At 45.3% G+C, this 13217-nt stretch overlaps 1 protein-coding gene across 4 annotated transcripts in view; it reads left to right on the top strand.

Annotated features, from left to right (window-relative positions):
• TMEM245 (transmembrane protein 245) overlaps positions 1-13217 on the top strand; it is a 154533-nt gene that overhangs the window by 127384 nt on the left and 13932 nt on the right. For all 4 annotated transcript variants that reach the window (XM_053260076.1, XM_053260077.1, XM_053260078.1 and 1 more), the window contains 3 exons: positions 1221-1321; positions 4396-4570; positions 7466-7660. In XM_053260076.1, coding sequence (XP_053116051.1) covers positions 1221-1321; positions 4396-4570; positions 7466-7660 — 471 coding nt within the window. The remainder of the gene's footprint in view (positions 1-1220; positions 1322-4395; positions 4571-7465; positions 7661-13217) is intronic.

Genomic DNA, 13217 nt, shown 5'->3' with positions numbered 1-13217 from the left:
GTATTTACTATAGCAGAAGGCTATAAAAAAAACTTGGTAAGTACTTAAATTCACAGTTGTTCGGGCTCTGTGAGGGTATTTAAATCTGAGGTCCGATAGCCAGAGAGGTAAATACACCAGGAATGTAACCTTAGAAATGGGAGAAAATGCACTTACAAGTAAGTGAAGCAAAGACAAAATGAATATTAGCGGACATTGATTAGGGAAGAGTAGAGTCCCTTAAGCTTTGTCAGGAAGGATGTTTAAAAAAATAAAAATCAAAGGTGATAATGCATGCTTTGCACATGATTTAAGGGAACTTGGAGATCTTGTCCAATTCCCTGCTCAGAGCAGAGAACTGCACAGCATCCCTGACAGATGGTCATGCAGCCTCTGTTTGAAACCCTCCAGTGAAGGAGAACCCACCACTACACAAAGCCCTGTTCCACTGTCATCAGCTCTTACAGTTAGGAAATTCTTGCTAATGTCTAAAAGTAAAGTGTGCTTTCAAGTCGATTTTGCCTCCTGGTGTCCACAGAGCCCTGTGGTTTTTCTTTGGTAGAATACAGGAGGGATTTACCATTGCCTCCTCCCGTGCAGTATGAGATGATGCCTTTCAACATCTTCCTATATCACTGCTGCCCGATATAGGTGTTTCCCATAGTCTGGGAAACATACCAGCAGGGATTCGAACTGGCAACCTTCTGCTTGTTAATCAAGCATTTCCTCACTACATTTCAACCCATTGGTTCTAGCCTCACTCTCAGAAGCAATCCAACTGTTCTTCCTATATGACAATCCTTTAGATATTTGAAGATGGCTATCATATCCACCCTTACCCTATACTTCTCTTCTCACGGAAAAATATACCCAGTTCCTTTCACTGTTGTACTTAAGACGGATTCCAGACCTTTCTCACCATCTTTGTTCTCCTCTGAACCTATTATGGTTTATCAATGTGCTTATAGTGATGTGTTGAACTCTGATTTCAAATTCAATAGTGTAACAGTATCAATTGTATTATTGTGGTTTTTATTTAGTTTGCCATGCTACCAGTCATATACTGTATCCTCATGTATATTATACACCTCAAGTCTTTGAGCCCACGGAGTAAGTAACACTTATTCAGTATTTCTGGGTTAGTATAAAATAGGGACTGATGTATTTGTTTTTAGCATATATTGAAGACACACATGAATACCAACCAGTGAATTTTATTTGTTTTTCTTCAATCCTTCTAGAGGTGTATTTGATGCATCCCTCAAAATGGCTGGGTTTTATGGACTGTACACCTGGCTGACCCATACCATCTTCGGAATTAACATTGTCTTCATACCCTCAGGTGAGAATTAAAAACAGTATTTGGTTTTTTAAAAAATAGTTATCGGAAATGTTAAGGTAGTTGCCAACATTTTAAACACATTTTAGCACAAGATTTTATAAACATACTTAAAAGATCTTTTGTACCAAATTAGACAAGGTTTCAGTTTGTCATTGAGGCTATTCCCACGATCAGGTGAAAATGGGCTAGGAGAGCCTAGCCGGATTTTGCCTGACTGTGAGAACCACCGGGCTTGCAGGCCTGGGCAAGCTTCCAAGTGGTCAACCCACTATAGTAACCTTCCCCTAAGCCCAGGTTAGTGGAGCAAGTGCTCCATTAACCCAGACGATCGTGAGTTGCTGCGGTGCAGCTCCGCGCCACAACTTACAAGTAGACCCCCGACTGGGAGGCTGAAAAGTAGCCTCCTGGCTCGGGGGTCTCTCCAGCATGCCCTGCGCGCTCGCTCAGGGCATGCTGGAGCTTCCGGGGGCCATGTGGCCCCGATCCTCCCAGCCCCCACCGACTCTGTAACTGAGTCAGCAGTCGTGTGCGCGGCCAGTTCGGCTGCCCGGAGAATACTGCCTGCTTGTGTGCAGGGAGAGCGGGCTAAGCCCGCTCTCCCCACTAACCCACTCCAGGCTCTGCTCACTGATTGTGAGAAGAGCCTCATTATCTATGACAAGCTGAGGTTGCTTCATATACTACTTTTTCTGACATCTGTGTGTGCTGCAACATGAAGCATAAAGCCCTGATTAGGTGTTATGCAAACTGAGGATGCTGTACTTGCTTTCAACATCCCCCCCCCCACGTTCTTGAAAGCTAGGAGTGCCATGACGTGTGCAAAACCCCTACTTCGTGCTTATAGCATTTGTCTGCACTGTCCTCCCCCTGATTAGAATGCCCTAACATTCCACATCACAGGGAGGATCTCTCCAAAAGTACAGCATTTGTCTCTGTGTGTGTCACTGTGGGGTGGGTCTTTCAGAGACACTTAATGTGGGTACAGCATCTCCAGTTTGCATAACATCTGAACAGGGCTACAAGTGGGTAGACAATGTGCCAGTGGAAGAAAATATGCTTGCATCATGTTTTACAAATCATGAGCCCTTTGAAGTATCCTATATAATCCTGGCAGCCTAGCAGCTGTCCTTAGTCATTCCATCTTTGGTACAGACTAGCCATCTTCCCAGTTCTCTTAATTATAGTTTGGTTACCTTCAGCAGGGCCAATGAGGGTGGGGAGGGGGAGCCGGTACAAGCTAACGGGGCCCGGCGGTCTGGAAGGGGGTCCAGTGCCCGACTATGTCGCATATGTTTTTGTCTTGCTTCCTGCCACCACCCGACCCTGCTAAGCGGGTTTTAAATGAATCAAAAGCATATCTTTTGCACTTGCAGGTTGGAATGCACAGGTAGATTTCCTCACAGGGACAAAGCAGAAAGGCAGGAGAAGGAAAGGGCAAGTGGCACAGAGTTACCACCCGCAAGCTAGGGAACCAGGATAGTATTTGGTTCCAGAATAGGTCCAGGGTCCTTCTCTGAGTTCTCTGTTGTGTTTTTCCTCTTTCGTCTTCTGTGTTTCCTCCTGCTGACCATGTGCTTGGGTCAGGAGTACAAATAGGTAAAATCATGCCTTGGGGCAATGCAAAGGTCAGGCTGCGGCTGAAGACCGCCCGAACCTGGCAATGGGTGCATAATGGAGGCAAGCGGGGGAGGGGGAACCTCTGTGGAAACACTCCCCGCATGCACACACTGCCTCAGAGAAGCCCCTGGAGGGGCTAAGCTGGAACAAAAACAAACCAGGGAAGTTCAAGGGGGTGCCAGACTGAACTGGCCCAGTTCAGGTCCAGTCTGGACTCAAAATGGGCCAGTTGGTTCCGTGCACATCCCTACCATAGAGGAGTTGTGCCAGCGGCTTGGTATCAAACAATTTGAGTGCTGTGGGGATGTATTGGCCCCTTCTTGTTTGAAGAAATTTTAGAATGGCGGAGGAGCTCCTCTTTGCGGTGAGGGCGATGTAGTTGCTATGGGTCTTGAGCCAGAGGCATGTAGGACCAACCCCAGGTATTTGAAACTGATGACCTGTTCGATCTTATGGCCTCCTATACTCCAGGCATAGGACTTGGGTCTTCTGGAGAAAGCCATGACTTTAGTTGTTTTTTTGTTTTGTTTTTTTAATGGTTAATTTGAAACCAATGGAACCAAATTTGGTACAGTTGTAGTGAGTAACATATAGGGACATCTCAATGGTGTAGTTTGTGATGATGTCATCCACCCCGAATCAAGATGGTACACATGTAAATATTTGAGGCACAAATGGGCCTGATGGGCCTCATTTTGCAAATGGGAAAGTGGGCTTGTGAAGTGCCTACCCAATTTGAACCAGTTTTCCTAAATCTGTAGGGACACATGAGGACACCTCGATGTGTCTGTAATGATTTCATCCACCCCGATCCAAAATCGCAGACGCATGAATTTTTGAGATGCAAGAGGTCTAACTTTCAGACGCTTAACCAATTTGAACCAGATTTTGTCCAGTTGTAGGGATGGTGAAAAGAAAGTAGGCAGATTATTTCTTACTAGAACAACTTGTTATAGTATTGCACCTTATACTTTTGAGTATTTTCTTGTATATGGGTATTTTTCAAGGATCTGAGTTCAGTCTGGAAGCTGAGGGAAAGGCCCTCCCCTTGGTGTCATTCTTACAAAAGTACTGCCTGTCAACCAAGAGGAGGTGTGTACCAGAAGTACTCCATCCCAGAATCTCTTTCACTTTTCGCTATCTATGTTCTAACTTTATTGGGCTTCCCCTTCCCTAATTCCTGATAAGGAATACAACCCTTGAGTTCTACATTTATCAGGAAGGCTATGCCTTATCTCCAGTATGGTGCCATCTTCTCTGAAAATCAAGGCAATTTCTAATACTTTAAGTCCTGGTCTGTTATACTCTGTATTTCAATCCACAGGCCTATGTGCTATATAATAAATAAAATAAAGAAACAAATAAATATGTTACTATATTATGTAGGAATATATTTCCAGTGTAATAACTGCACTGATTAATTAATTTCTCATTTCTCATTCTGTATCTACTCTTAGCATTGGCAGCAATTCTTGGAGTTGTTCCATTTCTGGGAACATACTGGGCAGCCATACCTGCAGTTCTAGACCTCTGGCTTGTACAAGGAGCAGGATGTAAAGCAGTACTTCTCTTGGTTTGCCATCTATTGCCAACGTATTTTGTAGACACGGCAATCTACTCTGATATATCTGGGTAAATATTTCTGAATAGCTTCGTTGTATTGGGGAAAGCCCTATTGAAATATTAATAGCTTAAAAACAGATAAAGAAAAAATGGCCCATTTAGTATTATGATCTATGTGCAGTTACACTAATGGGATCTGTAAGAACAGCCTTGCTGGATCAGGCTCAAGGCCTATCTAGTTCAGCATCCTGCTTCACACAATGGCCCACCAGATGTCTCTGGAAAGCCCACAGGTGAGGGCATGCCCTCTCTCCTACTGTTGCTGCCCTGCAACTGCCCTGCAATAGAGGCATCTTGCCTTTGAGGCTGGCGGTGGCCTATAGCCCTTAGACTAGTAGCCCTAAGACCAATAGCCATTGATAGATCTGTCCACCTTAAATTTATCTAACCCCCTCTTAAAACCATCCAGGCTGCTGGCAGTCACCACATCCTGTGGCAGATAATTCTACAAGTTGATTATGTGTTGTGTGGAAAAGTACTTTCTTTTGTTAGGCCTAAATTGCTTAACATTGCAATCAGTTTCATCGGATAACCCCTTGTTCTAGAGTTATGAGAGGGGGAGAAAAACTTCCCTCTCTCCACACCATGCATGATTTTATAGCATGGTGTAGTGGACTAGGACTGGGGAGACCTGAATTCAAATCCCAATTCAACCATGATACTTGCTGGGTGACTCTGGGCCAGTCACTTCTCTCTCAGCCTAACCTACTTCACAGGGTTGTTGTGAGGAGAAACTTAAGTATGGGCTCCTTGGAGGAAGAGCAGGATATAAAATGTAATAAAATAAAATAAAATAAATAAAATAAAATAGACCTCGATCATGTCTCCCCTCAGTCATCTTTTTTCTAAACTTAAAAGCCCCAGGTGTTATAGCCTTGCTTCATAAGGAAGGTGCTCTAAGGTGCCCCTTAAGGAAGGGGCCTTCCTTAACTCTAATCCTCAGCAGTATCCCACCCAAATCAGACCTGCAACCTCCTCATAACTTGGAAGCAAAGTGGATGAATCCCCCCCCTTCCTGCCCCCCCCCCATGTATTTTCTCATCTTACTAATTTTGGTGCCTGTTGGTTGGCAGCAAATATGAAGGCAGAAAAAACCTCGTCAGAATAAGCTGCAGTATCTCTGCCCCTGAGCAGAACAAGAAAATTATGTGATAATCTCGTCAACAAATGTGTGTTTTCAGTCACCACTGTTGCTAGGATAACTTTAAAGTATATATTTTTGAAAACTATAAAAGTTAAAACAATGATTTTTGTATCTCTCCCTACTAATTATGTGGCTGAATGCAGTTATGGGGCTGATAGAGAAATCTGAGAATTGGGGAAATACCCAATTCTCTGAGCTCAGGCCCAGAAAAGAATTTTTAAAGTGTAAAAAGTACTATCCCCCCGCCCCCCCCCCACACACACATTGGGATGTAGGGGCAAGATTCCTGAGCTTTGATAATTCTTCTGAGCTCGAAGAATTCCAATAAATTCCCAATCCCTTCCCCCTTCCTGCCAGGAAATGTGGCTGCCTTTTTCCTATGGCTAGTGAATTGGGCATTCTGTAAGCCAATCAATGTTACCTGTATTTCCACCAGAATTGTACAACTTGATGTTTCATTTCTTCCCAAGGTAGTCTATTTTTCATCTAAAGCAGGATATCAATTTGCCAACTTCCTTTGCATTGCTTCAGGATGACAGGGAAATAACTTTTCATGCTTTGGATATTGTAAGAGCTCTTTCCTTTTATCTGAAGGGCTTGAAACTCACCACCACGAAGGGATTTGTTACAGGGCTTCATAAAGAGAAATAGGTAGAGCACTGGATTGTTTCAGTGATTTCCCTGGCATATAAACTACCCTTTGGAGTTAAATCACACTCCAGAAGAACGATTGTTAACCTCTACTGCCATGATGAAAAGTTTGCATTTGGAAGAGTTATGTAGGGCTGTGGTATTGGCAAACCTCACTACATTCAGAATACACTGTTCCCTGGATGTATGCTCAAAAGGTGATATTTTGGTCAGAAGGACATGCTGCAAGAACTCTACATGAGAATTCTGCATCCTCCTTTAGGAAAGTCAGCTCACTAATCGAATCTCATTATTGTGACTGCAGACATGCCATGAAGAACAGGTTGATTACCTTTTACCAAATTTTTTTGAGTGCTGGTGTTCTCATCTTGGATTCAATATTAAGTAGCAGTTAGAAAGACCTGAGCATGTACCCTGGCCTGCCCTATGCCTTGAAGGAGGAATATAGTTACCATAAAATAAATTTTGGCTAGAGCTCTAGAATTTTTTGAAGGAGGCGCTGCATAAGTTCAGTTTCCATTAATGCAACTGCTCAGAAGACCACTTAAATAAATTTAATTACAGGAGAATAACCTGTTTTGTATCTATTGATGCAAGATACTCAGCCAGTTTGGATTAGAGTGGATAGCCTACATATGTAGTGGAGAAGAGAAATTTGCCCTCATATTGGCCATAAGACTTGCATAAGATCTATGTACAAAGTCCACATTGATGTCTGACAGGCCACAGATAGGACAGGCATGCCCTGTGGTCAAGTGGTTATAATCCTGTTGTTTCCGCTTGTATGTGCTTTCAAAGCCTCATCCAGACTGGCCCATTGTCTTATTTACACAAATAAGACAGTATGCATAGTATACATAGATTTTAGAATTAAGATTAATTTTTAACATTGACTTTGATATGTGAAGAGCAATCTCAACGTTGAAGCTTTTGAATGGTCTTTTTCTACTTCCTTGATTGTTTGCAATGTGATTAATATGCTGGGAAATAATCCTTTATAAATATTCGTGAAATTATGCTGGGGATAAATGCTCAGTTTTATCTAAACAGCCCATAAAAAGAGTAGCATAAATATGACATTGTACCAATTTAATGTGTTGTGATTGCAGAGGTGGTCATCCATACCTGACAGGTCTTGCAGTAGCTGGCGGAGCATATTATCTAGGGCTGGAAGGAGCCATCATAGGGCCCATACTCCTTTGTATCCTTGTGGTTGCCTCCAACATCTACAGTGCTATGCTTGTGAGCCCAACAAACACATTGCCCACACCATCACAAATGCCTTGGCCTTTGCAGATATACCGGTAAGCCGCTACAATAGTTGTCACAAATTACTGCTTTCTTCTTTAAAAACTATTGAATATTTTCATTATCTTTAACAATAAAAACAGAGAATAATATTTTAAAACGTGCAATTCAGAAAAGCAAATGTATTATTCCTTTGCTTACTTATCCAGAAGAAAAGAAGCTCTTAATAATTAAACCACATCTTTCTAAGCAATTTAATCTTTATGAATTTAAAGTCCAGTCTTCATCCAGTTAAGTAAGAGCAGGAGGTTAAAAGAGAGGGAGAGGAAGGAATGGGATGGCCATTTTATTCATTTATATCTATGTAAACCACTTTGGGAACTTTTGTTGAAAAGTGGTATATAAATATTAGAAAGATTAAAAAGAAAATTAGAGGGGAGTTGTGTGCATCAGATGAGATAAGTTACAACAGCGGTTGCTATGAGGCAACATAGTTGTCATCAAAGTATTCCAGTGCTGAATGGTTAGTCTGTGGGGTGAGCCTCCCTGGGGTAAAGCACTTGCAGGTGGGGAGCAAAGTTCTTAAAGGAAGAGAGGGAATCAGGCAACAGGCAAAACCAGAGATACTCAGGTTCTTCCCAGGGGCAAAGATTTTGTACCACAGCCATCCAAACTTCTGTTTTAGGCACGTAAGCTGTCAAGGGGCAGGTAACATATGGAACATATGTGTCCATGTACATCAGGCCTGCACAACATGCAGCCCACAGGGCCTTTTTCCTTGGCCCGTGGGGCCATTCTGCTTCCCCCCCCCCCCGGCCTCCCTCCTGGCCCAAACCTCAGTGTATTTATTTTTTTATTTTTTAAATTTCTGCTGCCACGCAGCCAAGGGGTGTCTGCCAGGGGGGGTGAGCCAGGAGTAGTCCTCTTTCCCGGCCCACCCCCCAGCGCGACGCAGGGCTGCCGTTTGGCCCTGCGTCTCTTCCCAGTTCTGATGCCTGCACAGTGGAAAGTGGACCGTGCTTGCGACGATCTCTCCACTATGCAGGCGCGCCTCGCAGTTCGGAAGAGACGCGGGGCCAAACGGCAACCCCTGTGTCGCTCTGGGAGCTGCCACCATGGGGGCGGGGGAGCAGGAAAGTACTACTCCTAGATCAGGCATCCCTCAGCCACGTAGCAGCAGAAATTTAAAAGGAAAAGCACAGAGGTTTGGCAGGACAGAGTGGCTCCTCTCATAAAGTCGGCACCCTCTCTCACTCTTCCACCCCCACTCTCTCTGAAGCCAAGCCTCCTGCCCCATCCTTTCCCTCTCTCTTTCCCCCATTCTCTCTCTCTTTCCCCCACTCTCTCTCTCTCTTCCCCCCACTCTCTCTCTCTCGTTCCCCCACTCTCTCTCTTCCCCCATTCTCTCTCTCTTCCCCCCTTTTCTCTCTTTCTCCCCATTCCCTCTCCCCCCCATTCTCTCTCTCTTTTTCTCTCAAGCCAACCCTCCTGCCCCATCTTTTCCCTCTTTCTTCCCCCATTCTCTCTCTCTCGTCAAGCCTCCTGCCCCATCTTTCCCCTCTTTCTTCCCCGCTCCATTCTTTCTCTCTCTCAAGCCCAGCCTCCTGCCCCATCCTTTCCCTCTTTCTTTCCCCCCTCCATTCTCTCTCTCAAGCCTAGCCTCCTGTCCCATCCTTTCCCTCTTTCTTCCCCCACTCCATTCTCTCTCTCAAGCCTAGCTCCCTGTCCCATCTTTTCCCTCTTTCTTCTCCCATTCCATTCTCTTTCTCTCTCTCAAGCCTAGCCTCCTGTCCCATCCTTTCCCTCTTTCTTCCCCCTCCATTCTCTCTCTTTTTCTCTCTCTCTCAAGCCAAGCCTCCTGTCCCATCCTTTCCCCCTCCATTCTCTCTCTCTCTCTCTCTCTCTCTCTCTCTCTCTCTCTCTCTCTCTCGCCAAGCCTCCTGTCCCATCCTTTCCCCCTCTCTCTCCCCCCTCCATTTTCTTTCTCTTTGCCCTCCATTCTCATTCTCTCTCCCCCCCTCCATTCTCTCTCTCTCTTTCCCTATTTCTTTCCCCCTCCATTCTCTCTCTTTTTCTCTCTCTCTCCCCCCAGCCAAGCCTCTTGTCCCATCCTTTCCCTCTTTCTTTCCCCCCTCCATTCTCTCTCTCTCAAGCCAAGCCAATGCATTTTATTATGTATATTGCACAGATTGTATTGTATTTACTTTATTAGAATGAATTTTAATTCAATTTATTTCATCTTAATTTAAATTAACCTTGGCCTGCCAAAACTTCAAAAGTTAAATTTTGATCAAATTCATTTTTATTAATTTCACTTTAATTTAATTTAATTTAGTTAATATTAAGTGTTACTTTAATAATCAGCACCCTAAAAATTGACCTCAGCCCCCATGAACCAAGTCATGGTCAGTTTCGGCCCACCAGGTAATTTGAGTTGTGCATGCCTGATGTACATATATCTTCCTCCCTCTTATTTGGGCTGACTGGTTTCATTTTAAAATAATTTGCTTTGAGTGAATGACCATAACAAATGAAATAGGAAAGGGGGAGGTTGCCCCTCAAGAAGATGATTTTATAACATTACTAATCTATATATTTATTTCTCCTGGATGTGACATAGAATGTGCGTCCTGGCACCCAGCCTGATTGGCTGGGTAGTGGAGCTGCCTGATTGGCTGGTGCACCCAGGAGGATTGGTTGCCACGGCAGTGGCGGGCCCGGCCACAGAAGCCATAGGCAGCAGCGGGCCCGGCCACAGAAGCCATAGGCAGCGGCGGGCCCAGCCACCGAGGCAAGGCCCAGGAAGGGGGGGAGAAAGGGGGGGCAGAAGCAGCGGTGGGGAGGAGGGCGGCTGGGCCTGGAAGTGGAGACTAGGGCAGAAGGTGAGGGGGAAGAGGTAACCGCCGGCCCCAAAGAGCGCACAGATGCTCTTTGAGGGGTCAGCTAGTTGTGAGAATTACTTGTGAGTCTTAGAGTCTTTTTAAACAATGAGCAGATTCAGACATTGTGCGTAACCTTGATTGCAGCTGAGATCCACACAACCTCCCTCAGCCCCAGATTCAAGTGAGTTTTGGGGTTCGGGTTTTCTGAAGCAAGTAGGTTAGGATAAGCCAAGATGGGTGGGTTTGGACATTGCAACCTATCGTGGCAGAAAAGAAGTATTTACTTACGGGGAAAGGGAGAGAGCAGTGCGTGTTCCCAGGACTGAGGGAGGTTGGATGGAACACAGCTGCAACCAAAGTTCCATGGCATCTGAACCTGCCCAGTACTGTGTTCTAGTGTTGATCTACACTCCTGCCCATTTTCACCTCCCCTCTCACAGGAAGCAAAAATTAGTGGGTGTTTGGGTTGAGGGCACAAAACAGCCACAAATCCGATTAAGGATCTGGTTAACATACATAAAGCTTGACAAAACCAACAGGGGGAGTAGTTCATTCATTCAAAGTTTATTACGGTCTATGACCAGCACAAGGGGGAGTAGTTCTTCCTCCTACCTTTCTTTAAAGTTGGCAGTTGTATTTCTTACATAGTGTAGGAAAGTATCCTTTCTATGGGTTGTGGCTCCCACTTGCTCTATGTAGTCTGCTTTCATCTTGTAAATTAGCTTTCTTCCCAGGATGCAATAGGCATAGGACCCTCCCAGTTCTAGGCCTGCCTTGCTCTTGCTAACAGGCTCCAAAAGAGCTCCTGCTTTTCCAGTGACAGACTACCTCTTCCTCTTACTTTTTCGGTCTCTCCCATCATTCTTAGCTATCAGTTGGTGGGGAAGGGACAGATATAGATATATGCTCAAGGGCATGGAATTTGAAAGAACGAGGCCCAATAGGGTTCTCTCTATGAGGAATCTTCCATGCTGGATCACAACCAAACTCGCAGCAAAGTGAAGACCACCTGAGAACCTACCTTTCTGCTCCACCATGCAAGCAAGCTCAGCTGAGCTGTGTAGCAGTTAGGCTCTTTCTAAGACCAAACATTTTTCAACTGCTAAAACAGCAAGATGCTGCAGGGAAACATCGTCCAAGCTCAGGAAGGTACTGCTCAACCAGGTACCAGCAACAGCTTCTTTGAGGGAGAACTGTCCAACCTGGCACTCCTGTTGGAATTTTTTAATTCCTGATTTCCCCTAGTAGCCAGATTTTAGCTAAGGGTTTAGATCCTGACCAGCTGCTTGCCCACTGTTCAGAAAGTGAAACATACATACACCAAAAATCAAATTTTATTTAAATTACATTAGAAATGGGTTAAAGGAGCAAATCCTAAGAGGTTTAAACATATTAAGAAATTCTCACCATTCCTGCTGAATCAGTCTGCAAAACAGACTCAGCAATACAAAAGATAAAACTTAAAATGGGAGATTCAGTGAAAAATGAACATTACCTAATGGCCGACGCTCAGCAGAAAAAGCCTCTTCCATGTTCTTGTGGCCTTTCTTGTTTTTCTAACAAGCCATTTACTGATACCTGATTTGCATAAATGACATGTAGCCATCTAAATTCATCTAACTGACCTGTAGCTAAGGTAACTTCCTTGTTCTTTACAAAGAGCCAGCAAAGCAAATTTGCAAATTGTCAGCTTTGAAACAGATCTGGACCAAAGTGCAGATATGCATTCTGTTCAAAGCATAGAAGCCCCTTATATGATAAAAGTTTGAAATAATGTGATTGCCTATGGTATATATGTATCTGTTGGGGGAAAAATACAAGCCCCCTACTGCTTCACTCTTTCTCCCCACTCATTCCAATAGTCTGAGCTCAGGGGAGTACTACCTACCAGGCACTCTGCTCCCCCCACCTGCATCACCAGTAACACTCTCTACAATATCAAGGGGCTCTGACCGGAGTAATTCCCCCTGTCTCACAGCAGTGATGCAGGTCAGTAACTCTCAGGGCCGGCATGCTGCACAAGATAGGGTTGCCATATCCATCAGAGAGAATTCCTGGACACAACTATCAAACAGTGCAGGTGGGGCAAATGTTAAAACCCTACTCTTTGACCGTGATTGGAAAGAGTGTTAGAAAGTGGAGTTCAGCGGCTGTTTCGCACTTGTTTCCCTATAGTGTTCTTTGCACAGGAGAGGATTAGAAGTGTTTCATCTCAATAAGTCCTTGCTCACTCTAGAGATTATTCAGGAATGAGGGGAAGGGGTTCAATGAGCCATAAAGAGAACCTAGCCAGTCAGCAGGACCAGTGGCGTAACTATAGGGGGACTGGGGGGGCACGTGCCCCGGGCGCCACCCCAGCGGGCCACGTGGGGGGCGCCAAAAAGTGGCTTTTCCCCCGCCGCTGCCCCTGGATTGCCCGCCAAGTGTGGCGGCGGGCGTGCGGCGGCAATTGGGCGGCGGGTCGCTCGCCGAGTGCGGCGGTGGCTGGTGTGGCGGCTGGCGGCATCCCATGGCCTGTGTAGCGGCGGCGCGGAGTGCAGTCAGCGACGCCGAGCGGAGCGGCCCGGTGTTGCTTCCCCCTTGGGAATGAGGGGAAGGGGTTCAATGAGCCATAAAGAGAACCTAGCCAGTCAGTAGGACCAGTGGCGTAACTATAGGGGGACTGGGGGGGCACGTGGGACGCCCCCCCTTGGGACGGCAACGCCGGGCCGCTCCGCTCGGCGTCGCTGCC

Source organism: Hemicordylus capensis, chromosome 6 (genome assembly GCF_027244095.1).
Source record: "Hemicordylus capensis ecotype Gifberg chromosome 6, rHemCap1.1.pri, whole genome shotgun sequence".
NCBI classification, from domain to species: Eukaryota; Metazoa; Chordata; class Lepidosauria; order Squamata; family Cordylidae; genus Hemicordylus; species Hemicordylus capensis.
Note: the sequence above shows the minus strand (reverse complement) of the source record. Positions and strands in the feature narration are given on the sequence as shown.